Source organism: Cottoperca gobio, chromosome 7, assembly GCF_900634415.1.
Source record: "Cottoperca gobio chromosome 7, fCotGob3.1, whole genome shotgun sequence".
Classification (NCBI taxonomy): Eukaryota; Metazoa; Chordata; class Actinopteri; order Perciformes; family Bovichtidae; genus Cottoperca; species Cottoperca gobio.
This window is the reverse complement of record NC_041361.1, coordinates 17,285,558-17,313,106: the sequence shown is the minus strand read 5'-3', so window position 1 is coordinate 17,313,106 and position 27,549 is coordinate 17,285,558. Positions and strand designations below refer to the sequence as shown.

Here is a 27,549-nt window from a genome sequence, read left to right as displayed (position 1 = left end):
AAAATAAATAATTTTTATACTTTGCAAAGTCACCCTTGATTTAGACCATCTGGATATGTTAATAGGAGGCAAACCCACAATTTCATATCCGCTTAATTTCTATCATTGTAGCTCTTTACATTGCATGAGTAACAGACCTGCATTTTAAAATAATTAACTTTAGCATTTCATTGTTATAATCCTTTGCTATGACGAGCAATGGGACTACACTTACTCCATTACTACTATGGTCCATTCTCCCATATGCCATCATTACAATGTTAACATTAAGATATGACACACATTATACATTTAGTTGGATTGTACTACTGTGGCATTTCCTCTTTTTAATCATACTTGGCATGTACCACAATTTCAATTTGATTAAATGACTTGATTTTGATATGGACAACCCTTATCCTCCATAAGGGTTCATTTTTAGTAAAAACATTAGAATAGCAATATTTCGGGGAATATAAATAAAGGCATTGAAGGAAAGTTGCCTTGTCCACTGAGATTTCTCAGCCAAACCTCATAGAAATGTGAGTATTTTAAGTGCAAGACACTACAACTCTGCTATTATGATTGTGAGACTATAAATCTCCTTTTAGAAATGTAATTATTTCTTATATTCTTGTTTGAGTTAGGCAGATTTTGGGTAGAATTATTGGCTCAATAAAACTACAGTATGACTGCAGGTTTTTTTCATCAGAGCATGAAAAACTATTGTTAATTATTATAACATACATGACTGGGATATATATACTGACATATATTTATGTGTGTGTGTGTGTGTGTGTGTGTGTGTGTGTGTGTGTGTGTGTGTGTGTGTTTCATTTTAATTTGAGCACAGACAGTTTCTCTGAAATTAATCTGTTTTCGTGAATTAAAGCAGACCTTCTGTAACATCATACAACTATATTATAAATATCCTCGTGATGTACATGCTATTGTAAGAATTTATTAAAAATTAAAGTTATACTGATTAATAACAACAAAATGCACATTTTATATTTATTGGACTTTGTACATTGAACCGGTTGAACTGGAAACACATACAGTGAATATTGTTTTATTGCTATACCAGAATTATATTTGCTTCCTCTTCTTATCAAAATAGATTGTTTTATACACCTATACAAAGCTGTAATAGTGTTTTGAAGTGGATATAGTGGAGCTGATTTGACAAAAATAGAAATGAACTTAACAATCCCACTGATATACATGTCAGCGTTTCTTATGTGCCACATTGTCTTATTGCAGCCCGAGATGCTTGATTGTATAATAAAAGTACTTGGTGTCCGATAATATTAATGTTTATATGATCAGCTGATTGCACTGTACAGATCAGACCGAATATTTATTTATTTAGGATAGCTTCACAATTCTTCAAGTCTGTCCTAAAACAATAGTCAGGTGACCGTACATTGATAGATTGATTGCTGTATTCAGTCCTATAACAGCCATTAAAAAATCCCTTAATAACTCTCTTAAATGTAACTGAAAGTCTTTTAATTGTGCAAAAAATATTTAAAAAGTGAATCAGAAGCTGAGGCTTCAGCAGTCTAAGTGATACAAATCATGTGGACATCTTCCAAACTTACATCCTTTTAAAAAAAATGAAGTTATCCATTTGTGTTTCAGCATTTTCCCCACTGACCTGCAGTGGAAGGACAGTAACAAAAATATATAATTTGGCACTACAAAGATTGGAACTTTGGAAGATATCCACTTGATTGGACTACTACAGAGACTGGAACATTGTGTTGGCATAAAAGGAACCGCACTAAGCTGGTTCAAGTCCTATTTATCTGAACGATAAATCCTCCATGACAGCCAAAGTCAGTCTTGGAGTTCCGCAGGGTTCTGTACTTGGACCGATTCTATTCACCTTATATATGCTTCCTTTGGGCAATATTATAAGGAACCACTCTATAAACTTTCATTGTTATGCGGATGATACCCAATTATATCTATCAATTAAACCAGATGAAACCAATCAATTGGCTAAACTTCAAGCATGCCTTAAGGACATAAAAACTTGGATGTCTAGCAACTTTTTGATGTTAAACACAGACAAAACTGAAGTTATTATACTTGGCCCTAAACACCTCCGAAACGCATTTTCTAATGACATAGAAGCTCTGGATGGCATTAATTTGGCCTCCAGCACCACCGTAAGGAATCTTAGCGTTATCTTTGATCAGGATCTGTCGTTTAACGGCCACATAAAACAAATCTCAAGGACTGCCTTCTTTCATCTACGTAACATTGCAAAAATAAGACACATCCTGTCTCAAAATGATGCAGAAAAACTAGTCCATGCATTTGTTACTTCAAGGCTGGATTACTGCAACTCAATGTTATCAGGTTGTCCCAAAAAGTCGCTTAAGACTCTTCAGTTGATTCAAAATGCAGCGGCACGTGTATTGACAAGAACTATGAAACAGGTCATATTACTCCTGTATTAGTTGCTTTGCACTGGCTCCCGGTTAAATATAGAATATAATTCAAAATCCTTCTCCTGACTTACAAAGCAATTAATGGTCAGGCTCCAGCATATCTTAAAGATCTCATAGTACCTTATAAACCAACTAGGTACTATGTGTACTATGTACTATGGTACACAGTTTCTGTGTCTCTCATGTGGCAGGTTGCCACTGATAAAGTTTACGTCAGGATCAGGAATCGTGGCTGCGCCTGCTGCCCTGATCCTGCTGGACACCGGGAAGCCTTTTTGACATTTTCCTGGATTCATCCATACTTTCTCTTTTTCAGCACGTCTGTCCGGCCTGGGAGAGGGATCCCTCCTCAGTTGCTCTCCCTGAGGTTTCTAACATGTTCCCCCTTTAATTGTGGGGTTTCTTTTGGGAAGTTTTTCCTTGTGCGATGCGAGGGTCTAAGGACAGAGGGTGTCGTATCCTGTACAGTCTGTAAAGCACACTGAGACAAATGTATAATTTGTGATATTGGGCTATATAAATACATTTGATTTGATATATCTTACTCAGACGATTGCTTCATTGTATCTTGCAAAAGTCAAGTGCTGCAGATTTTTGTCCATCACTTACACTGGGAGCATGTTAGGGAGGGAAACAGCAGAAGTAATTACCCTTTTAAGACACAACATGTGTGGACCTATCCTTTAATCCTTTAATTCCCCATGACTCTGTTATGAATAACATGAGTATGAAGACAGCACTTCTGTGAGATGTTCTGATACTCCTAAATAATCTGGGTTATTCAGTCTTAAATAGAGATGTCTGGTGCAGCTTCACTGCTTCCAAGATTCACAGAGAAGGGAAATTCTCTTAAGAGGTCAAAAGTCCATTACAGTGAACATTTAAACCCAATTATTAAATGTTTGTTGTAACATGTTGTATGGAGACCTTGGTGAAGGACACAAGCCAAACATACTCTTCAACTTGACTTGAAATTGTAACCTCGGGTTTAGGTTTCAAGTATGCATCAGACATTTTCTGCTCTGAATATCCAGTCCCCCAAGTCCACAGTGACTGAAAACATATCGTCAGGGGTGAATATTTCAGAGATGGTATAAACACAAACATGTCTCAGAGATCAACATCATGGCCACGTTTGCCAGGGGGTGGAAAGAAATGCAAAGAAAACAGAGTCTGTGAAATAAATTAAAGGTATGGTATTTATTTAAAATGCAAAAGTGAGTTTTCCATGCAGATACAAAATCCATTTCAACAATTCAGAATCAATTGTTTAGTTATTTTTGTCGTAACAACTTATTTTCATATTAAGTGGTAAGCACTAGATTTCATTTTAAGGAAGTTTGAGTTTCTGTTTGTTGTAAGCATTGCAGTAATACTTAAAGTTACCAAATACTTTGAAGTTCTATGTTGGTTGATGAATGTTCCTCAAAGGAAAGTAGTTGCTTGGAGATCATCAAAATTAAAAGGACTTTTCACGCTCAACCAGCTGCAAAATCAATCCATGCAGCGGTGATTTGTCCAAAAAGACAAATGCACAACGATGCAAGTGATCCATGATGCAAGGAAAGAAAAGCAACAAAGAGAATTCTGCTCTGATGACTACGACACTGACACTGAAACTGAGGGAGGACATAGATGATGATAGACAGATCATTCTTTAGTGATTTTTATTTACAAAACTTTTTTGGAAGTTGTGGTTTATCCAAATTCTCAGGGCTCCACCATCAGCACCTATGGACGTAGTATCCTGTCACGTATCCTAGGATGTAGATGGACACCAGTGCAGCCAAAGCTCCTGCTATCTTCACCACTTTTCCAGAGTTGCCGCTACACACTGTGTTGTAGATCCTGTGAATGTGACAGAGAGTCAGCTCAACTGTTGTCACTCTAACATTATTTAGGACCTGGTTTCACCACATTGTCACTTTACTTTGACCATAAAGGTTTTACAAAACTTAATCTTACTATCGCATTCAACTGGTGTTAGGTTTAAAGGCTAACTTTATATTTTGTGACATGAAATTCAACCCCTTCAAAAACCATACAACCATTTTAGGTGTGTAAAATGTTTTAAAGCCCACCCAAATCTTAATTTTGCTCTCAAAGTGCACCAAATAAGCCCAGGTAACATGGACCTGGTTAACATCACTAATATATTGACGCAACCAGCACAACACAGTATGGGTGTGTAGCGGCTTTCCTTACAATTTAATATTTGATCTTTGTGTCACTTTGTCTCACCTCTTCACAGTAGACTGTGGTGGGTCTACGTGCATGTTGATGTTGTCCTCGTTCCAGCGGTCATACTGCACGCTGCCCGCAGTGTCGGAGTCCATGTGGGAAGAGTTCCTCTCTTCAGAGGTTGATCTATCTGCTGCCTGGAGTCACTGCTCACCATGGGCTGTATAAGCTGATCACACAGCGCTTCACTGCTCAGCCTGGACACATAAACTCTCCATTAAGCATTAAAGGTATATTGACTGCAGTAAAAAAATTAAGTAAAGTTGAATATGGTATAATTATGTGTAGTAATGATGACAATCAAAACTAACTTACTGCAGTCAATTTGTCAAAAAGAAAAGCCTAAATAATCAGCATGCATTGTATCATAATGCAGTTTAAATGTAGTGTAAACATGTTTAACATAATATGACATTTAAAATGAGTTTAGGTGCCAATGAATCATTAGGGCTTTTCCATTGCCACTTTTGGCCGCAGAGTCAAACCATGCCGTGCTGATTTGCGTTTCCATTACCAGTTGTAGCGTGCTGAGTTGTGCCGAGCCGCGCCCCGAGATGGACCATCTCCGGAGTCGGGCGAAAGTGCGCCCGACCCGCCTCCTAGCGGGCCAATGGCGACCGACCCCCCTTCTCTTTCTCAAACTAGCCGGTGTTACGCGCGTGACTCCGCTCGTGTCAGTGCGGGAGACATACGCGGACATTTTTAAAAGTCTGCGTTTGTGTTCAGCTCTCAGTACTTATGTAGCTTCTAACTGAATCTCTGTGGTTAGAAGTTTAGTTTATCTCCTTCGTCCCTGTTTGTACTTTTAGATATTTGCTTTATTTGACAATGTCATGTTCGCTTTAAGCTACATTAGGAGTCATGTTAAGTTACTGCTGATGAAAACCAAGCATTTCCGGATGTTACCTCTTCATTATAAAAGCTTTTAAATAACAAAATAACGGTGGACTTTTATTGTGAAGAATTTATAGGAAATTAAATGCCGAATAGATTCATTAAAAACAATACTACTAATACTGCAGCGAGGAAGAGTAAGCAGTAAAACTAACGGGGGAATTATAGTTGTTTATCCACCGTTTTACAGCTGCTCGTTTGACCACTAGTCACAGCCATGGATCATTTATAGACACCTCTTCAAGCGGGTCGCCCTGTTGTAGTCTACTGGAAATGCGAATCCCTGCCGTGCCGGTCTGACGCTCCAGTGGCCTACCTGTGTATGTCAAGTTTTAGCTGTTTAATCAACACCGGAGCTAAATCTAACCACATGATTGAAATAATCAGACTCCAAAGCAGTGATTTGATTTGATGATTATCACCCAAAGCAGAATTCACTGTATATCCCCATATTAAAATAAATTTAATTAGTGCTCACCTGTATGAGTTGGAAACTGTTAACAACCTGCCAACAAAGCTCTGCTGCTCACTTTTAAAGACTGAGAGAGCCCTCCTGCTGCTTGATATCAGGCCTTGGTCATAGTTCATGTTTCCACTTAGCTCAGCTCGTCATAAATCCGTTGGTTGTATTCCAGCTTTTCTTACACAACTCTGTGATAAAGTACACTTTAAGATTACTCTTCAGTTTCATCACATCCTGTGCAGATAGTGGACTACAAAGCAAAATACTTAGTGTTGTGCATTTTTAAGATATAACTCCCCTGCATGAAAATGTGATTTGGTTGAATATAATATCATCGTGTTGTTTCAAAGATTTTCTCTTTTGCTCTATTGCACAAGAGAAACATGTTGATGCAGTGTTTCTGCTGGAATAACAGCGCCCTCTTATGTTTTAAAATGTAAAGAAATCCAGCAATCTCAGCCATTCACTTGTTTTATTACCTAGTAATGTATCAATAATGTACTCATCTTAAAAGGTCACATTAAGCTTCTTCTTTTTTTTGTTGCAGTGAAACAGATAGATTACTTGTTGTTTTGTATTATAAGATTATTATTATTATTATTATTATTATTATTATTATTATTATTATTATTATTATTATTATTTGCACATCACCCCTACTGTTTATATTTTGTATATATTGTTAATTGTTAATTGTACATTTTTTATATTTATGCACCAACTTTACCAGAGCAAATTCCTTTAATTAAAATTATTCTGATTCTGATTCTGATTCTGATTGATTATATGCACTTTTATTTTGGGTTCCCTTGGCTTCAGCAGTAAAGGGAGACAATCATTTCGGTTATTAACATCATAAACAAGGTCATAGCAGATATAATGTGCTCCAAAATGTGCAGAGATATGTAAAAAAAATACCTTATGCTGCCATTTGGGAAATTCATAGGCATGAGGAAGGGAAGGTATTCAAAATGTACTAGGTATTGAATTTTTATTTCAACAACATGGTTTGATCATGCGGGGGGAATGTTTACAATCTTTCCTTGAACAAGTTTAATCTTCAAAGGACCTTTAGAGACTTCCTCTGTGGCTTTAAACATATACAGTCTATGATGCTGACATGGAGCAATGTTATCTTACAATTGAAATTGAACTGTCCTTTGAACTATCCCAATTACTTTAATAATACCCAGAAGCAATTGCAATTGCAATTTCCCATGTTTTGTGTTTTTTATATTGTATTGTATTGTATTGTATTGTATTGTATTGTATTGTATTGTATTGTATTGTATTGTATTATCCATCCATCCATCGTCTACAGTTTATCCGGGGTCGGGTCGCAGAGGCAGCAGCTCCAATAAGGAACCCCAATCTTCCCTTCTCCGGGCCACATCCTCCAGCTCTGACTGGGGGATCCCGAGGCGTTCCCAGGCCAGTGAGGAGATATAATCTCTCCACCGAGTCCTGGGTCTTCCCTGGGGTCTCCTCCCAGCTGGACGTGCCAGGTGGAATCCTTACTAGATGCCCGAACCACCTCAACTGGCTTCTTTCAACGTAAAGGAGCAGCAGCTCTACTCCGAGTCTCTCACGGATGGCTGAGCTTCTCACACTATCTCCAAGGGAGACGCCAGCCACCCGTCTGAGAAAACACATTTCGGCCGCTTGTACCCGTGATCTCATTCTTTCGGTCATGACCCAGCCTTCATGACCATAAGTGAGGGTAGGAACGAAGCCTTCTGGCTCAGCTCTCTTTTCGTCACAACGATGCGGTAAAGCAACTGCAGTACCGCCCCCGCTGCTCTGATTCTCCGGCCAATCTGGCGCTCCATAGTCCCCTCACTCGCGAACAAGAGCCCGAGAACTCCTTCACTTGGGGTAAGGGCTCATTCCCTACCCGGAGTAGGCAATCCACCAGTTTCCTGCTGAGAGCCATGGCCTCAGATTTTGAGGTGCTGATCCTCATCCCAACCGCTTCACACTCGGCTGCGAACCGATCCAGTGACTGTTGAAGGTCACAGACCGATGATGCCATAAGGACCACATCATCTGCAAAGAGCAGCGATGAGATCCTCAGGCCACCAAACTGCAACCCCTCTCCTCCACGACTACGCCTCGGATTCACTGGGAACGAGTCCGATTCACTGCCGAGTATCCGGACACAACTCTTGCTTTGGGCGTATAGGGATTAGATGGCCCTCAGAAGTGACCCCCTCACCCCATACTCCCGCAGCAACTCCCACAGTATCACCCGGGGGACCCGGTCATACGCCTTCTCCAGATCCACAAAACACATGTAGACCGGATGGGTGTACTCCCAGGCCCCCGCCAGGATCCTTGCGAGAGTGAAGAGTTGGTCCGTTGGTCCAACATCCCAAAGCCTTCAGCATTTCTGGACGGATCTCATCAACCCCTGCGGCTTTGCCACTGTGGAGTTGTGTGACTACCTCAGTGACTTTCGTCAGGGAAATTGACGATGATCTCCCATCAGCTTCCAGCTCTGCCTCTACCATAGAGGGCGTTTTAGTCGGATTCAGGAGTTCCTCAAAGTGCTCCTTCCACCGCCCGATAACCTTCTCAGTCAAAGTCAGCAGGGTCCCACCATTGCTGTACACAGCTTGGATAGTTCCCCGCTTCCCCCTCCTGAGGTGCCGGATGGTTTTCCAGAAGCACCTTGGTGCCGACCGAAAGTCCTTCTCCATAGCTTCTCCGAACTTCTCCCACACCCGCTGCTTTGCCTCTGACATGGCAGAGGCTGCCGCCCTTCTAGCCCTTGGTACCCTGCAACTGTTTCCGGAGTCCTCCCAGATAACATAACCCGGAAGGACTCCTTCTTCAGTCGGACGGCTTCCCTGACCACCGGGGTCCACCACGGTGTTCAAGGGTTACCGCCCCTTGAGGCACCTAAGACCTTGAGACCACAGCTCATCACCGCAGCTTCAGCAATAGAGGTTTTGAACATCACCCACTCAGGTTCAATGCCCCCAACCTCCACAGGGATGTCTGAAAAGCTCCGCCGGAGGTGTGAGTTGAAGATCTCCAGGACAGGGGCTTCCTCCAGACGTTCCCAGTTCACCCGCACTACCCGTTTGGGCTTACCAGGTCTGTCCAGAGTCTTCCCCCACCCCTTGATCCAACTCACCACCAGATGGTGATCAGTCGACAGCTCCGCCCCTCTCTTCACCCGAGTGTCCAAAACATGCGGCCTCAGGTCAGATGATACGATTACAAAATCGATCATTGACCTTTGGCCTAGGGTGCTCTGGTACCACGTACACTTATGAGCATCCTTATGTTCGAACATGGTGTTTGTTATGGCCATTCCATGACTAGCACAGAAGTCCAACAACAAACGACCGTTCGGGTTTAGATCAGGGAGGCCGTTCCTCCCAATCACGCCTCTCCAGGTATCTCCATCGTTTCCCACATGTGCGTTGAAGTCTCCCAGTAAGACTACAGAGTCCCCTGCAGGGCTCCATTCAGGGTCTCCAAGAAGGCTGAATACTCCGAACTGCGGTTTGGGGCATAGGCACAAACAGCAGTCAGAGTTTCCCCCCCCATAACCCGAAGGCATAGGGAGGCGACCCTCTCGTCCACAGGGGTGAACTCCAACGTAGCGGCGCTCAGCCGGGGACTTGTGAGTATCCCCACACCCGCCCGACGCCTCACACCTTGGGTAACTCCGGAGAAGAATAGAGTCCAACCCCTATCCAGGAGTACGGTTCCAGAGCCAAGACTGTGCGTAGATGTAAGCCTCACCAGATCCAACTGGTAGAGCTCCACCTCCCGCACTAGTTCCGGCTCCTTCCCCCACAGAGAGGTGACATTCCACATCCCCAGAGCCAGCCTCTGCTGGCCGGGTCTGGTCGGTCGAGGTCCCTGACCATCACTGCCACCCGTGTGACAGCGCAACCGACCCCAGCGGTTTTTCCCATGAGTGGTGGGCCCACAGGATGGATGGATGGGAGGCACCACGTAGCTTCTTCTCCGACCGGGCTCTGTGGCAAACCCTGTATTATATTGTATTGTATTGTATTGTATTGTATTGTATTGTATTGTATTGTATTGTATTGTGTTGTATAATATAATATAATATAATATAATATATATGATATGATATGATATGATATGATATGATATGATATGATATGATATATATAATATAATATAATATAATATAATATAATATAATATAATATAATATAATATATATAGAGGAAGTCATCGTTTCACATCGGACGTTTTTCAGACGTTACTGACGCGTTGAGACTTCCGGTGTGCCATAATACCGCTGCGCATACTTCAGGTTTGTTTAACCATTTCACCTGCTCGCTGGTTAATATAATATTTTTTCTTTACATAGGCTGTTAAGTACATATTCGGACACAGTTATGGGTTCTCCGGTTTATAGCTCAGCCAGCTGCACTAACTATTCCTTTGAAAATCACGTAGTTAGCTACAGAAGTTGTTTAGCAACAGTCGACCTATGCTAGTTTTAGCTAGCTAAAGTTACCTAGCTAATGTGTTAGCACCCGCCGCTGAACTCACAACACTCAGCCAGTTTAACGTTAGGATAAACTCATCTACCATTGATCATACTGTACTGGCATATGTTGCTGGTACTTTACAATTCCAACACTGATGTATTCATAAAACAACTATGAACTACGTTAGAGTGCTATCCAAGTGTCTTGGCAATGTCAATTGGCCTATTAACGTTAGCTAGCTTACTGCTACATGCTGTTGTGATGCACCGTATAGTAAACTAGAGCTTAACAATACAGATAATAGGATGTCCCATACTAGATTCACCACAATTATAAGAACGCGAATTGAGTGTATTACTGAATTATTCGTTTGCTGGTGTATTTCTCGTAAACATGACGGCGTTTACAGTGGGTGTTTTGGTATTGGTCCGCGCAATGCGTTTTGGTGGGATGGCACGGAATAGCATTTGTATAATCAGTTAATGAGGTCGATGTTTTATCCAAATAATTGCTGCTTGCTGGACTGGGTCTATGCCGAACAGCGAGTGCATATCAGCTTTTAGTTAAAGGTCTTCACTAAAGACCTGCTGGTTTACAACGAGGGCTCAAAATATCTCAGTTATGGAAGGGTAATTCTGCCAAGCCAACATTTTCATGTACTGGCCAAGGAAGTAAAGTAGAGGTGTTTTAAGCATACTCCAATATAAGGGCAAATGATTGAATTCTAATCATAACATGTATTATTGGTTCGTTTAGTTCTGCATAAGCCTAACTCTTTATTACTCAAACGAAGCTGAACTGACACTAAGTCTGGTATGTGTTTGTGTGATGTGGAGCAGGCGGTGGAGAGTGGACGCTGATGGGGGACGAAAAGGAGACCTGGAAAGTAAAAACTCTTGACGAAATCCTCCAGGAGAAAAAACGCAGAAGAGAATTAGAAGAGAAAACGGACCCCAAGCGCCAGAAAAATGTAAAGTATCTCAAAGTTAATATAACACCCATATGACCCTGACATGTTGATATGGTGTTCAAAACAATTACGAGTCACTCTTCTCCTAATTATTTATATCCATTAAAACTCACAATGCTCATTTTAAAAATATTTTTTTTAGATATGGCAAGTTATATAATAAAATCGACAAAAGGAAAATAGATTTTATTCGTAATCTTAAAATTGTAATATCTATATTACATAATTTACATTTTAGATGTCTTTTAATTAACAAGTGCTTCGTTTGTCCATTCACAATCTTATGTCAAGTGTCTCTCTTCCTCTGTCTGCTGGGAATCAAGAATTGAATCCCACTATTTATCTTATAATTACATTTGCTTGCTTTCACATAGAAGGCAGAAAAAGACAAGCTCTTAACTTTTAACATAATCATAAGTGAATAAGGGTTCAAACTGCTAATACATGCTTTTGTTGTCTCGCACAGTTCACACAGGGCCTTGTTCCACAGTCGGATGATCGGGAAGCCAAACGAGATACTCCGGAGGAAGGAGAACTACGGGATCAAAAGATGGAAATAACAATTCGTAATTCCCCGTACACACGGGAGGACTCAACAGAGGACAGGTACTTGGAAGTAGTATGCATGTAACAGTTAAACTTCAAAGTATGTATGTCATGGTTTGAAAATTATATGCAACACAGTGTCACTGCCTCTTTATCGTCTTAATGTTTTCTTTACATATATGCAGGGCCGAGGAAGATGACTCATTAGCAATCAAGCCTCCACAGCAAATAGCAAGAAAAGACAAGTCTCACCACAGAAAGGAGGAGAAGAGAAAAGAGAAAAGACGTCATCGCAGTCACTCTGCTGAAGGAGGTGTGGAAGTGCTGCTTAATTACATTAACACAAACGTGTGTTTTTACAGCTGAATAAAATAGGTTTGGAACTATTTTTTAGGATCTGCTTCCACTCATGGGTTTTTACTTCTACAGCAGTGAAACATGTACGACCCAAAGACAAAGAAAAAGAGCGAGAGAGTGAACGCAGGAAGCGCCTGTGGGACGAAGATAAAGCCCGGCGAGACTGGGAGAGGCAGAAACGAAGGGAACAGGCCAGAGCTCATTCACGCAGAGAGAGGTGAGCACCGACCCTGGGAAAGGAACCATATATTAGATGAGCTTGGATTTATTCAGGCACAGAAGTATTTACTCTTTTGATTTCCACTTGAGTTTAATCATCATACGTATTTGTGAATGCCAACACCTGTTCTGTTGGAGTAAGTATTCAACTTTCCAGAATGTTAACGCCTTTGAGCTACGAAATTGATGTAAATGTCTTTCCTTTGTCTTTTCAAATCTATAGCTACTGTACTCTAGGTATATATGTAAATGCAATGTACTGTATATGGTTTATTTTTACCTTCCTCACTCAAGTCCAGGTGGCAAGATTGTAGGTTTGTTAGCTTTTAAAAAGAAAATGATATCCTACGTTAACATGCAGACTCAAGTGGACACCCAACAACCGACCAATGTGGGTTGTCTTATTGCACTATATTAATCATGAGTACAGCTGTGAATGTATCAGAAATGCTGCAGCCACAAACTAACTGTATGTATGAGTAAGACAAGCTTTAAAGGGGTAGTTCGGATTGTTTGAATTGGGGTTGTATGAGATACTTTTCCATAGTCTGTATAGATGTCGGTCAGCACGCTCACAATTTGGAGAAACGGACAGGAAAACTAGCATGGAAGTAAAGCAATGTACTGCTGTGGACGGGGTCGTCGGCAAAAGGTATCTTAGCAGCCTAATAAAGGCCCACCAAAAAAAGTCAATATCAGTTTTATACATATGCTATATTTAGAGTATTTTCACCTCTTTAATTTGCCATCAGACATCCATTTCCAACAGGAAACTGAAGCCGTTATCTATGCTCTCTTCAAAGCCACCAGGACTCCATTGACAAAAACAGTGATTTTACCTTGCAAAACACGGGAGTTGCTGGTCTATCGCTGCCGTGATCCGTTTGTTTGCGTTATTGTGTGACTGGCTAGTTCAGATTCACCAAAGTCCCACAACACTAACGAACAAACTGAAGTTCTGTAAATTAAAATTGTCAATGGAGTCTGGAGTGGTTTTGATGAGAGCATAGATAATGGCTTCAGTTAATAGACAGAAAGTGCCGTCTGACTGCAAGTTCAAGTAGTGACAATATTCTAAATATAGCGTACACTTAAACTGATGGATTTTTTGTTTTTGGTGGCTAAAATACGTTTTGCTGACACCCCCATCCTCAGCAGTTCATTGCTTTACTTCCATGCCGGTACTCCTGTCTGCTTCTCCAAACCAAACTGGGAATGTGGTGGTGACAGCCTAGTGGTCTGGTGGTACGCCTTCCAAACTGAACACCAGTATTGAACTCACGGCACCATTGTGCCCCTGAGCAAGGTACTTAACCCCAAGTTGCTCCAGGGAGACTGTCCCTGTAGTTAACTGTTAGTTGCTCTGGATAAGAGCGTCTGCTAAATGACCTGTAATGTAATGTGCCGACCACCATTCACTGTAGGTGATACACTGACTATGGATAAGCACCTCACACAACCCCACTTCAAAAGATCCAAACTATCCCTTTAACAATCCAAACTAAAATAAACAAACATTGACGAGATTGGGCTTTTGGTTGTCTGAACAGACCCCGATTGGATTCTCCTGGGTTTTTTTTGGACCACAGGGACCGGCTGGAACAGCTGGAGCGCCAGCGTGAACGAGACAGAAAGCTGCGCGAACAGCAGAAAGAGCAACGGGAGCTGAAAGATCGGGAGAGGAGGGCTGAGGAGCGTCGCAAAGAGCGAGGTGGTCGACGAGAAGGTCAGTGAATAAATACAAACACCAAGCTCAAAATCTGAAGCCACCATAGTCTCAGTCCTGTTACCAATCATAAGTAACCCTGGGAACTGTGATGCTATATCTGCAGTATTTGAATAATAAGAGACTATCCTGTCCATAGTGCCGTCTACCCATAGGATGCTACCTGAGGAGTATGATGACAAGTCAATACAAAGTCACCACAGCCGAAGTCCCCCCCGCATTCCCCGCGACAGATCCGAACTCGGCGAACCACGGAAAAGTGGAAGTAAGTTTATTAATTGGATTATGATTTCAAATCTATAAAAAAAAATCCTTATTTGCCGTTATTATATTTTTGCTCAACTGTATCATGTGCAATGACTCAGTTTCCCCAAGATTCTCATTGTTTCATACGTTTCAATGTAACTCAAACTTGGTTATGTCTGCAGCATTGAAGGAGGAGAAGCCAGAGGGCAAAGACCTGCTCGCAGACGTCCAGGACATCAGTGACAGCGAGAGGAAGACCAGCTCAGGAGAGTCCTCCATCGGTAAAGGATATATAACCCACACTTAAAGTAAAAGCAGACATATCCATTTTACAGCAAAGTCACAGTACTTGGGTTGACCTCTATTCTACTCTATTAATGTAAATGGCTAAACACTGTGGGGAGGCCCGACTCCTTTGGTAGGACATTTTCACTGGAAGCTGGAATGAGGAAAATCGCTCACTGATGTTAGTTATTATAGTGTTGAACTTAACAAGAAGGGATAAGTGGATCAGAAGCACTGCAGGAATGTTCTGGTGTTGACGCATAACCACCAGAACCAACAACTGCGAGATGACGTGGTAGTTTTAGTATTGCAGTATTTTTTTTAGTTGCTCTTGTCTCTCATTCCTTGTCTAGCATCAGGATCAGGCTCTGACGAAGAGGATGACGAAGAGGACTCCAGCAGCCAGAGTGAGGGTGAAGAAGAGGAAGGGGAGTCTGTTTCAGGCTCAGCAAGGTCTGAGCAGAGTGCAGGTAAAACTGTTGCTCCACTACTGTGACTTATGTCCAGTTACAGAGCACCTCAGCTTTAACACAGTGGCTTTCTCCTTTTCAGAGGACGTGAGTGAAGACGAGCAGTCAGTGGAAGACTTTGAAGAGGAGACGGAAAATGGAAATCACATACCTGCAGGTGGGTAAACACGGCACATGTGATGTCATGTGATATGTGACATGTGATGAACAGACTGTTTTCGATTCTAATATGAGATGATACTGATCTTTGAAAGTCATCCAAAGGCATATTTGCAAAGTTTCACTTAAATTGTAATTATTGGCGTTGAGTGTTAAAAAAAAAACAACCTTTATGTAAACGGTTTGCATCTGGAAACCATTTTAGAAAATACAAACTGATCCAAATGCAAACGAAAAGGTAGCCCAACCACTAAAAGTTCAAAACACAGGACTAGTACCTGATGTTAGTAATACGGGGACAAACACGGCAACAATACGAGTACTCCCGTGGTCTTCACTTTTTTTTTTTAACGTGAGAGCCACATTGACAGGACAAAGTCAATAGGAGAGCCACTTTTACCGCAAAGTATGAAAAGCTACATTAACTGCTTATTAATCTGTCATCCCACCCAGAACATACAATATGCAATGCAGCCAACCAATGCATTCATTAAAAGCAGGATTACCTTAATACTGGGATGATGTTGTCAAACTCTGCAAACAATATTTCTGCTGAAGCCAAAAAGCAGTTTCACAATGTTTGAGTCTGAGAAGAGTTTTCAAATCCATGCGATCTCAAAAGATGCCTCAGTTAATGGTTCAGCTGTATTAGTTGTCCTGTGTACGAGCCTTTGTTGTCCAGAAACAGAAGAAAGCTGCTCTATTTTATTTACTAATTTCACTTCCAGGTGCGTACATTTCGTTGAATTTTGGATGCGTCATTTGGAAATGCCGCTCCAAATGACCAAATCTTCATGTTCCTCGTTTGTCATGCTTTGTTTCTGTCCACCTGGTGTGCAACTTTTTAATAAGAAATCGATCCATTTTACGTCCGTAGAAACACGAGCTAACTAGCATGTAATGGTGAAAAGTGCCAGGTTGGTCGTAGTATCCTCCAATTTAAATGCTCCAATTTAGCGATATAAATTATTTTTTAGCAAATGTCCCTATTCATAAGCATGCTTATGATAACATATTTTTAATGAGCTTAAGTTTATTTATTTCTATACTAGCCCACCATGTATCTACCCGTCCAAGAGCACATTTACCATGTAGTGCTGATAGACCGCCAAAACTGACAACTCCACAGTGAGTCCGTGTTGGGCCGAGCAAGTTTAAATATCTTGTTTCTGGTCTATATTTGCATCTTTTATCAATTATTATCAATTATTTGTATTATTATTTGTAAGCTAATAGAGCAGACACTGTGTTTTTATGGGATATATGTAATAGCCCTGCTTGTTTTTATGAAATATCTGTATCGACTGCAGTCATATCTTTATCACCCCTTTGGTGGCTCCTGCCATGCGAGCCACCAATTAAATCAGGGGGGGGAACCTTTTTCCTATCGAGGGCCATTTTTTCTTTTACAACATCCTTCGAGGGCCATACTAATTATAGAACTCATAACCTCTGCAAAATGTTTTTAAGACACAGCCCATTCATTTCACCTTTCTTACATGCTAAATGCAGAAAAGCAACTTTTTTATCCAAGTATCTTTCTGTTTTATCAGAAAACAATCCTTTATTAGTCCCACAACGGGGAAATGTATCTTGTCACAGCAAAAGAACATATGTAGTAAAAAGGCAGTAAACAATAATTAAATAGAATAAATAATATAAGTACCAACTGGTTGATAATAAAAAAAGTGAGTATTACACATGTCAGTGATAATTGCACAGCAGTGGTGGAACAGTCTGTTCTTGGTGTGGTGGTCTACCTCTCTATCTGTCCATGTTTGTATGTTACGCTCTGCAGAGAGCTGCTTGTTGGGCCAAACTCCTCCGAAGAGCGTTAACTTTATCCAAACGCACTCGTCCTTTCAGCTCGTGCAGTTCGGCATGTTGTGTGCAGTAATGACGCTCGAGATAATTTTTCGTCACCGCAAGCCCGTCCACACAAACTAGACACACCGGCCTTTTACTTCCACAAAGAAATCATCGTTCAGTCCATTTCTCCTGGAAGTGCGACATTCTGCATCCACCTTTCTCTGTTTTACAGCCACGCTGCGTTCACTGATGTCAACGACAGTCTCGTTTAAAATGGACGTTTTTTGATACGTTCCGCTTGTGTTGTGTTCAGGGACCCTGAATAAACAGTCAGTCGGCTGTTTATTATATTGCCGTCTAGTTTTCTTTGCTAGTGGATTTGTTTTGCGTGTGTTTTATGAATGACCTCGAGGGCCGGATCAAATGGTCTCGCCTGAATTAAAGCTTGCCGAGCCGCGCAATGAGTAATGCTGGGATACTCCAACCATCTAGTATTGCACTTCCATACAGTTGGGTCACTCACAAAATTGAATAATGCCAAAAGCAACAATGTGTTGCTATGAAGTTGTAACACTTTTTTGGGCTTTTTTATGCCTTTAATGATGATGCAGTTGAGATTGAGAAGAGGGATGACATGTAGCTAATGGCCATGGGTCGGATTAGAACCCCGGGCCGCTGCGGCAACGACTCGGGACCCCGTTGTATATGGGTTGCCCGCTCTACCGTGAAGTTGTTCTTTTTATACTAAAAGTTTTGACCTCCATAACCTAATTGTAGCAACTCAATCTTCACTTCCCAACATTCGACTGACTTCACCATCCCCCTCACAGTGCCAGAGTCCCGTTTTGATCATGACTCCGAGGAGAGTGGTGAGGACATGGATGAAGAAGAGGAGGACGAGGAGGATGATGATGCAGGAGACGGTGACCCCACGCCTCAGTCTCAAACTCATTCTCGCTCCCCCACGCCCGAAGAAAACTACATCCCAGACTCGCCCCCAATTTCCCCTGTGGAGCTGAAGAAGGAGCTGCCCAAATATCTGCCTGCTTTACAGGTCGGCACCAAACGTATCGCAAATGTTCTTTTGGGCTCAGCCACAAATGATTTATGTATATGTAATCTTCTATGTAAGCCAGCAGTATGTTGAAGTCTTCTATTGTTTGTTGTTTTCAGGGTTGTCGCAGTGTTGAGGAATTCCAGTGCTTGAACCGAATAGAAGAGGGAACCTACGGTGTGGTGTACAGAGCCAAGGACAAAAAGACGGGTATAAAAGTCAACACCTAGGTCCATTTGCTTTTGGGATTCTCAGGTGTGTTTATTGTTGAAGACTGAACACGGCCTCATGTTTGCAGATGAAATTGTGGCTTTGAAAAGGCTGAAGATGGAGAAGGAGAAGGAGGGCTTCCCCATCACCTCTTTGAGAGAAATCAATACAATTTTGAAAGCTCAGCACCCGAACATCGTCACAGTGAGGGTGAGAGAACTTAGAAATCACATTTAGATATTAACACTTTTATTCAATAATGTCCATTTAAGTGTGTTTTAAGTGTTCTATTGAACCCTTGCTTTTCCCCCTTAATAGGAAATAGTTGTTGGAAGTAATATGGACAAGATCTACATCGTGATGAACTATGTAGAACATGACCTGAAGAGTCTGATGGAAACCATGAAGCAGCCCTTCCTGCCTGGTAAAGTGTAAAAAGTTGAAAGGGGAAAAGAAAATGTTGTTCTGGCTTTATTTATTTGTCTTTGTTCATGGGTTCAGCATTAAATCCTCCGCTTCACAGCAGCTCTGTTACATCATGACGTTTCTCTTTCAGGTGAAGTAAAGACTCTGATGATCCAGCTGCTGCGAGGTGTCCGACATCTCCACGATAACTGGATTCTCCATCGCGATCTGAAGACGTCGAATCTGCTGCTGAGCCACAAGGGTATCCTCAAGGTATGCTCGGACTGGTTTTCACGCAGGCTCTGCGACCTGAAGGGCCTAGCGAGTTAGCTGTTACCTTGGCAACAGCTGCGCGCCCTGGGTCCCTCAGGGCAGCTCAGGGAGTCCTAAGCAAGTAGAAGTTGTTTTCTCCACCTTTTTTAATTTAACAGAATCATGTCTATTAAGAGAAAAGCTTTTTTTCAATTCACTTCAACATTAATGGTTGTGAGAGACGAGTTGGTCTGCTAGATATTATCATATCCCCACAAGCTCCAGCTTTAAAGTTGAAAGTGCAAGTAGCTCTGGGAGTTAATGACGGGCTTTCTGGGAAGTGTAGTAAAATCATTAGGCAGACGGAGAAAGTTGTTAGGTTTGTAATGCAATAAACGTCACAGATTAATGTATAACAGCAATGCCTTGAAGGATATTTGTTAAGGGACACAGACTCTAGCCAGCATTACATGACACAGTAAATACTGTTGTCACATTTCATTGTAACACTGGAGATAAAGAAAATGGACAGATATGAGGACAATGTGGTGTAACTTTTTTTATTTAGTTGTCTTATGAAAAGTTTGTAGAAGAAAATAGGCTTTAAATTTCAGGGATCTATGATTGACTAGTAGTGTGGGATTGATGTTAAACTCAAAGTATGAGCATGATTTTAATGTTGAGCGTTTCATATTAAGATCTTGAAACCTTAAGGGCACTGCAATAGTTCACTAATTCCAGCCCAGGAATTATGACTTGATTTTAAATGTTGTAAAAAAGCTTAACCCTCAAATAAATAGGGAATATTTTTGTATAGTAGTACAGAAACTCATGAACGGGGTTCCTTTAATCCATCTTTTGATGATGTACGACTTTCTCCCGAGCGAGCAGCAACACGGCACACTTGCACAAACACATGCTGACTTAAAGTCCATTAGAGCGTGAACTTTTGGCAAAATGAGCGTCAGACAGAGTCGATGTGTAAATAAACTAAACATTTTTCAGTGTGAATTTTATGCAAGCTGATGATAGAAAATATGAATCACACTGCATCTTGTAATTTTTCAACTCCAAAGCGACTTGAATAATTCTGCACCGGTGTACATTTGATCTCCTATGACACGTCAGAGGCTCATGAAATCCCATTAACTGAGGCATTGCTCTTTGTTTAGTGGTGTTAATGTGGGGCAACTGTCCTGTCCTGTAGATTGGCGACTTTGGTTTGGCCCGGGAATACGGCTCCCCGCTGAAGCCTTACACTCCTGTAGTGGTGACCCTGTGGTACAGATCACCAGAGCTGCTGCTCGGAGCCAAGGTGAGAAATCAACTTCACTACTTCCACACTTCACAGGAAACATAAATTACCTATGCAATACTTTTCATATATGTGGCTACACCATCTTGATTGATTTTGGTTTACCCAAAGATATTAATTTCCAAGAGAAAATATTTTAAGAGATCCAAATACCACTGAAACACTATTTGAGTTTTACAGTATATGATTTACACAGCCAGACGTTCGAGGTCCAGCAGCCCATCAGAGCTCGTCCACTTCCACACACGAGACAGACTCCAACGTAGGAGCTTGCCAGGCAGACTGTCTACTTGGTGTTTCTGCGGTCTGCCACTGTTTGTTCTTCTCTCCACAGGAGTACTCCACAGCTGTGGACATGTGGTCAGTGGGCTGCATATTTGGCGAGCTGCTCACCCAGAAACCTCTTTTCCCTGGAAAATCTGAAATCGACCAAATTAACAAGGTTTTTAAGGTAAATGCCCTCATTTGCCCTTTTTAAAATTAAATAAATCCTCACCACGAAGGGTAAAGCTGTTCTGTTTACAGACTGTAAATCTTTTTGAGTGTGTCTTCTGTCAGAGCAGGTCAGCGTGGAGTTCTGTAGTGCACCACACGGTGGAGCTGTTGCAAGACGTTGACCCAGCTCTTGAAGTTATGAAACTGAAAAGATCACCATATAGGGTTTTTCCATAGTACAGGAAGGTAGTCAAAATGAACCATGCCGTGAGGCTGACTCTGTCGGCTGCAGCCCTTTTCTGCGCACTGTCGATGGTAATATTTGTATCACTCCTCCCTGCAATAAGAACAACTGATCCACTGACCTAATAGAGCAGAAAATGTCTGTCTGGTTGATTAGACCTGGTCTTCTTGAGGAACAGAACCGCTAATTAACCATAAAAGGAACCCGCCTATTCGCAAGTGGAAAACTTTTAATGTGAAGCTGGAACAGTAGGAGGTCTGTCGTGCATCAGCAGTAACACAAGACTCGGATACGGCTGAAAGCAATCAACAAACTGTAAAATAAGGCTGATATGTGAAAGTTCAAATGGGAACACAGAAGTGAAATAAACTCCAAACCACAGTGATTCAGGTAGACTGTACTAAAGTGCTGAGAGCTGAACACAGACACTTTGAGGAAACGGCTAAGGGAAGGAGACGGTAACGGGTCAGCCCTGCTTACGATCTGCTTAAAGCATGACAGTCGTTTGGACTGATGTCATTCAGGCCTCCCAAGTCATCCTACACTCTTAAGCAGCTATGAATTAAAGCATTGAAATGTACTTAGGACTGGTTTATTGCCACATGTCTGTGGTCCACGAATACATTTGCCAAAATGGGAATATCTCATATCCATCTCTCCTTGCACAACAGCATGCTGTCTGCTGACTGTGTGTTGTCTGTCTGTAGGATCTGGGGTCACCCAGCGAGAAGATTTGGCCCGGCTACGGCGAGCTGCCTGCTGTGAAGAAAATGACTTTCACAGAGTATCCATACAACAACCTGCGAAAGCGCTTTGGAGCGCTGCTCTCAGATCAAGGCTTCGACCTCATGAACAAGTAGGTTTCCACACACAAGACACCGCAGTGCAGCTCACACACGCTGCACTGCGTCCTAACTACACCGCAGTCTGTCTGACGGAGGTATTCCAAATGTTTTCTTTCTAATGTGCCTGAGTAGCTGTGTGGAAGACTGATAACCACTATAGCTCTTGCTGAGGCTGGGTATCAGTACTAATAACCCAGTGCTATGTAGCATCAGACCAAGTATCTCATTCACATTATGGGTATTGAATGAGGAAGAGAGAAAAGAGTCAAATAAACTACTTCATTGGTATTGGTATCACTTTTAAGGGTGCTTATAGCTTTATTTTTTAAACGATACTCAGACCTAGCTCTTGCCGCATGGTGAGTGCATCATAGCATATTTATTTCAGTAAATTAGGAAGAAAATTATGAGTAACAAAGAAATGTATGTATATATGTATATATGTATATATGTATATATATATATATATATATATATATATATATATATGTATATATGTATATATGTATATATGTATATATATATATATATATATATATATATATATATATATATATATATATATATATATATATATATATATATATATATATATATATATATATATATATATTCTATTTTTTTTGATGGTCTACATCAGGGGTGTCAAAACCTTTCTCGCATACAGAAAAATATATGAAGGGCTGGGCCGCTCACTCGAGGTGAGGTATATTGCCTTAAAAACAATCTATCAAATGGAGGTAGATTATGCTTGATAATTGAATATGCTCAAGGGGGGGGGGGGCAGCCTCCATTACAGCTTTCTATTAATGAGGTTTCATTTAATTTGTTACAATAAGGGTTTGCAGCTCATTCTCAAAACAGGAGCCTCAGATTGCTTCTCAGTCAGGATGGTGATCCTCTTCACAGCCCTGTATAAAGGGGGGGGGGGGGGAGATATCTCAAGCTTGTTAAACAAATAAGTTATTGGGCTTGTTAACACATCAACTAAAGTTAGTTAAACAATGTTATCAACTTTAATTGACTGAATGTATTAAAACATTTACCTTACATAAATACTGTGTAATATATGTGTTAACTCTCCTATAATGGGAACATGCGTTGCACTCAGGTGGGAGCAGTGATGCTGTGCTTTAGACTGAAGGATGCTGCAGGTCAGGAGTGAGTTTGGTGTTTGAGATACGAAGGACATCACAGAGATGCTGTCGCTCATTTTGGTTCTCAATCTGCTTTTGTTCAGAGAAAATGTTTTCTCACATGTATGAGCCGAACAGACTCATCATTCTTTGTGCTGTGGCGTCTCATCAGAGGAAACTTTCCCAAGCTCCAGTAGAAGTCGGGGAGGCAGAGAAGCTGATGTTGATTCTTCAGGGAATTATCGTATATAATTATTATTATTATTATTATATAAGTTCTAGTTGCAGACTCTCAAACTTCTTCTGCATTGATCAGCTCGATTTCTTTCTCAACGATAGAAGAATCTTGGAAGTGCTGACTGAATGCTGTCATGAGACGTGACATGAGATGAGAGACATGACATGAGATGAGACGTGATCACAGACACATATTTCCCTTGTTATCAGAAAGGTTGGCCTTTGGAAAAGCACATTTGATTTCGGACAGCGTGGGGAAGTGCGCAACATTGAAGTTGTGTCTCAAAGAGACGGAGCTTCACACAGAATGCTCTCATGTGCGCAGTCGGCTCTTGTTCAGTGCTGAGATGACCAGTAAGATCAACTAAACAAGTCTGCCAACCATGGAGGGTCTCTCAGCTCATGAAGAGGTCGGTACTTCTCTTTCAAAAACAGGTCGATTTCTGATCTCAGGGAATAAACCCGCTGTAGCACGGAGCCATGACGAATTATGTTGTTCCCTTTAGACTCATCACATGCAATCAGTAAAAATCTAAAGCACAAGCTTTATCTGACACTTGATGTTTTAAGTTAGTCAAAACTGTGTTTCTGTGTTAGAACTAAGAAGTACAAAACAGTCAAGCACAAGTTTCTATCTGGGCCATATTCCATTATACTTTTAGAATTTGCTGCGGGCCAATTAAAAATGGACCACGGGCCGCAGTTGGCCACCCCTGGTCTACATGGTTTGAAACAATTTTAAGGTAAAAAATATTGAATTAGTCTTCAAAAATATCCACGTGTTACTTTCCATCCATTATTGATGGAACACCGATCAATATCAACGGAAGGCAAATATTGAGCACTAATATCAGTAACCGTTAGCATGACTGCTACACAGGACATTCCCTTACTTGAATGAACCTGTTGCTACCCATCAAAGCTTCTTACTCTTTCAGCTCTTTTTTTAAATATATTTTTTAGTCGATACATTTCTGGCAAGCTGACTTAAAACATGACAACAGTAGCAGACTGGTAATTCATCAACATGCCTCAGCAGCAGTCCCGCTTCGCACATACACCCTCACCATGGTGATGCTCCACCACTACGGTAATTTCTTTCAGAAAACACACATTTAATACGGAAAATAATTAGAGTAATGGGTTCATAACTCTTTCTTGCACATTCCGAAGATCAGCATTGTTTAGCGGCTGCAAAGAGCGGAAACAAGCTTTTTGAGTTCTCTTGTAAGATCTTCACCCACAGAGCCTTTTGCCTGCACGTATAAATGAAAACCATACCGCTTGGTTACCTCGCAGCTGCAGAGCATGGCAACAGCATGTCCACTGTGAAGAGATCGCGGTTCAGTGGAAGTTTGGCGCCCGTCCAGTACAGCTGAAACCTTCCAGCTGTTGGAAGACTCACAAGACGTTTACCCAGGGACAGATTCAGACCTCAGGAGGTCAACTGGTAGAGAAGTGTGGTTTGAAAAGCTTCGGACAGCGTGGCATAGCATAAGTTTAGAGCTGTAGTTTGGCAGGTAGACATCAGAGCTGTTTGGAATTTCACACCCCACTGTGCAGGAACGTGTTTGAGGATTACCCCATCAAACTAGGTAGTGCCTTCATATGGTTAGCCAGAGAATAAGCCAGAATACTGCTGGATCGTAGATATAAACAGGTCTATATGGCTCATCAACACCAGCAGGGCTCCTGGGTCCTGAGGGTGCTGACGATGAGTAAGTTCACAGGTGCAGGAAGAATGCACATTCTTGGAATTCCTAAACGGTAACAATGAGGTGGACACAAATGTCCCTTTCAATGCAAGTATGGGCCCCGCGTGTCAGAAAGCTAGTATGAGTCTAATCCCAATCAGGAACCCTTCTCAGGAATTCCTTCCACGTAAAAACAAAGACAATTTGTTCAGTAAAATCTTTTCAGGCTGGTGTTAATTATTTTACCATGCTGCTCTGCTCACACATGGAAGTTTCTAATCAGACACAGTTAGAAAGCCAATTATCACAATTGAGCAGCTCCTCATTTTGCTGTGTTCATCCTGTCATAACCAGTTAGGACTCCTTGCACAAACCCTCTGGCCCCTCGTGTCAGGCCTGCATCTCGTGTCCAGATTGTCTGTCTTGATGTAGTTTAGTTAATACAGCAAATGGTAACAGGAACATTTGCAAGCTTTTTTATGTGGATGTACAATCAGTGTTGATGGTAAGTGTAGCAATATATTGATGCACTAAGTTACTTACTTGCATCAGACTACGTCACTGTCACGTCAAATGACTGCAGGATACAGGAAAACCAGCACATTTTCTTCAAACTCGGCTTTCTTATTTAATATAGCACGCACTGAGGAATGTATCGCTTCCACTGAATACATGTACCATCAACACTGGATACTGAAAGATGAGGCCTCCATTGTTAATCCATCAGTCAAAGCCCTGATTGGTTTTCCAACTGGGGAAAGCGCCGTCTGAGCAAAACATCAGACATATTTGAATTGCATAAAGAATTGGGGGTGAGAGGAGCCACTCAGGGGTCTGGAACAAGATCTCCTCTTCACCAAAATAAATTCAAAATTAAGCTTTACAACTTTCTATTTATTCCTTTACACACAGACGTCTCTGAATAAAGATTAAAAGTCCACACAACAATTCGAGCTGCCTGGTTACCTGTGCTTCTTTATTGAATTGTACTTGAATGCATTAGCATCTCTATATGAACTCGGTCGACTGTTTTGCAGATTCCTCACCTACTGCCCCAGTAAGAGGATTTTATCGGACGAAGGGCTGAAGCACGAGTACTTCCGTGAGACGCCGTTGCCCATCGACCCGTCCATGTTCCCCACCTGGCCGGCCAAGAGTGAGCAACAGAGGGTGAAGAGAGGCACCAGTCCTCGGCCGCCCGAGGGAGGCCTGGGCTACAGTCACCTGGTAAGGACATTAGGCTCCACTTTCTCCATTACATACGGCTACCAGGCTTTCCGAACGCTGTCTGTGTTAAATAGATTAAAGACCTACAGGCTTCTGCTTTGTGTCCGGGTATTTCCTCCTTATGTTTTCCATGATGAGCACCCTTTACTCCCTAATTTTTTCAGCAGTGATCCTACCCACCCAGAAGCTTAAGGCTGATACTTTCAATGAAAGTTACTGTTATTTGCGATCCGACCAACAAATTAGACCGCTTCATGCCATCGGTATTGGTTGTTTATCTCAGCTTTATTCTTGTCAAAGTGGAAAAGTGTGCGAAACATTAAACTCCATTGAAACCCAGGAAAGTAATAACTCTAAAAAATATGAATAATAAACAATGGTCATGAACACTATCAAAATGTCTCCGAAGTACTTAATCAGTAACATAAATATGTAACAAATGATAGTGTGTGATATCAGAAGATTTATGAAACTTGATTAATAATGAGTTAACTTTGTTTCCATAATCTCTCCAGGGCGATGACGACCTAAAAGACACAGGCTTCCATCTGACAACCAGCAACCAGGGAGTGTCTGCAGTCGGTCCAGGATTTAGCCTCAAATTCTGAAAAACTGCAGGATACCCGTCTGTCTAACAGCGAATGCGGGAGCAGAGAGTTCTGGGACTTGTTTCTTCTTTTGGAATTGGACAGTGTCACATATCTGACCAATTGCAACTGTTACCACATAGTCAGGACTGTTTCACAGCAAGACTGGTGGCTCAAACATGTTGAATCTGAAGAATCTTTGCTCGACCTTTCGGCTTCTTCTCTGTATTTTTTTAAAAACCATTTCACCATTTTAAATGTGGCCATTTTAGCTCTTAAAGAGGAGACACAACCATCTATCTGTTAGAAGTTTAGCTCTCATGTTTGACATTTGTTTTATTTGCCCTTTTTATACTTCATGAGAGAGGACCAGATTTTCTAAATGGTTGGTATTTCCTGGCTGCCTGAGCTACTGTATAATGATGCAGCCGAGGCTTTCCATCCAGCATCATGTTAGAAATGTACTTAGGACTGTCAATGTCACTTGATGACGGGGACGATGTTATTGCTCAAAATAAAGTTTGAAACTTTGTTTTGTCTGCCGCTTTCCCTATATTTATAAACTCTGTCCAAGCTATGCAAACACAACCGCAACTGC

At 41.5% G+C, this 27,549-nt stretch overlaps 2 protein-coding genes across 3 annotated transcripts; one reads left to right on the top strand and one right to left on the bottom strand.

The window, feature by feature from the left end:
* Positions 1-3,628: 3,628 nt before the first annotated feature.
* Positions 3,629-6,037, bottom strand: smim1 (small integral membrane protein 1). The gene is made up of 3 exons (XM_029435949.1): positions 5,197-6,037; positions 4,683-4,879; positions 3,629-4,289 (listed from the first exon to the last, which is right to left on the bottom strand). Exons 2-3 carry the CDS (start codon positions 4,775-4,777, stop codon positions 4,166-4,168), a joined length of 219 nt encoding a protein of 72 aa, XP_029291809.1. The 5' UTR covers positions 4,778-4,879; positions 5,197-6,037; the 3' UTR covers positions 3,629-4,165.
* A 4,244-nt stretch (positions 6,038-10,281) lies between these two features.
* Positions 10,282-27,483, top strand: cdk11b (cyclin dependent kinase 11B). 2 transcript variants are annotated; one of them, XM_029435847.1, is made up of 20 exons: positions 10,282-10,342; positions 11,363-11,493; positions 11,960-12,099; positions 12,225-12,352; positions 12,469-12,613; positions 14,205-14,341; positions 14,481-14,606; positions 14,770-14,868; positions 15,226-15,342; positions 15,425-15,499; positions 18,141-18,364; positions 18,484-18,574; positions 18,663-18,784; positions 18,893-18,998; positions 19,131-19,252; positions 20,439-20,546; positions 20,881-20,997; positions 21,933-22,081; positions 26,175-26,364; positions 26,880-27,483. In XM_029435847.1, exons 2-20 carry the CDS (start codon positions 11,383-11,385, stop codon positions 26,970-26,972), a joined length of 2,400 nt encoding a protein of 799 aa, XP_029291707.1. In that variant the 5' UTR covers positions 10,282-10,342; positions 11,363-11,382; the 3' UTR covers positions 26,973-27,483. The 2 variants fall into 2 exon arrangements, with proteins under 2 accessions (XP_029291707.1, XP_029291706.1); XM_029435846.1 differs by having other exon boundaries at positions 14,166-14,341.
* The last annotated feature ends 66 nt before the right edge of the window (positions 27,484-27,549 follow it).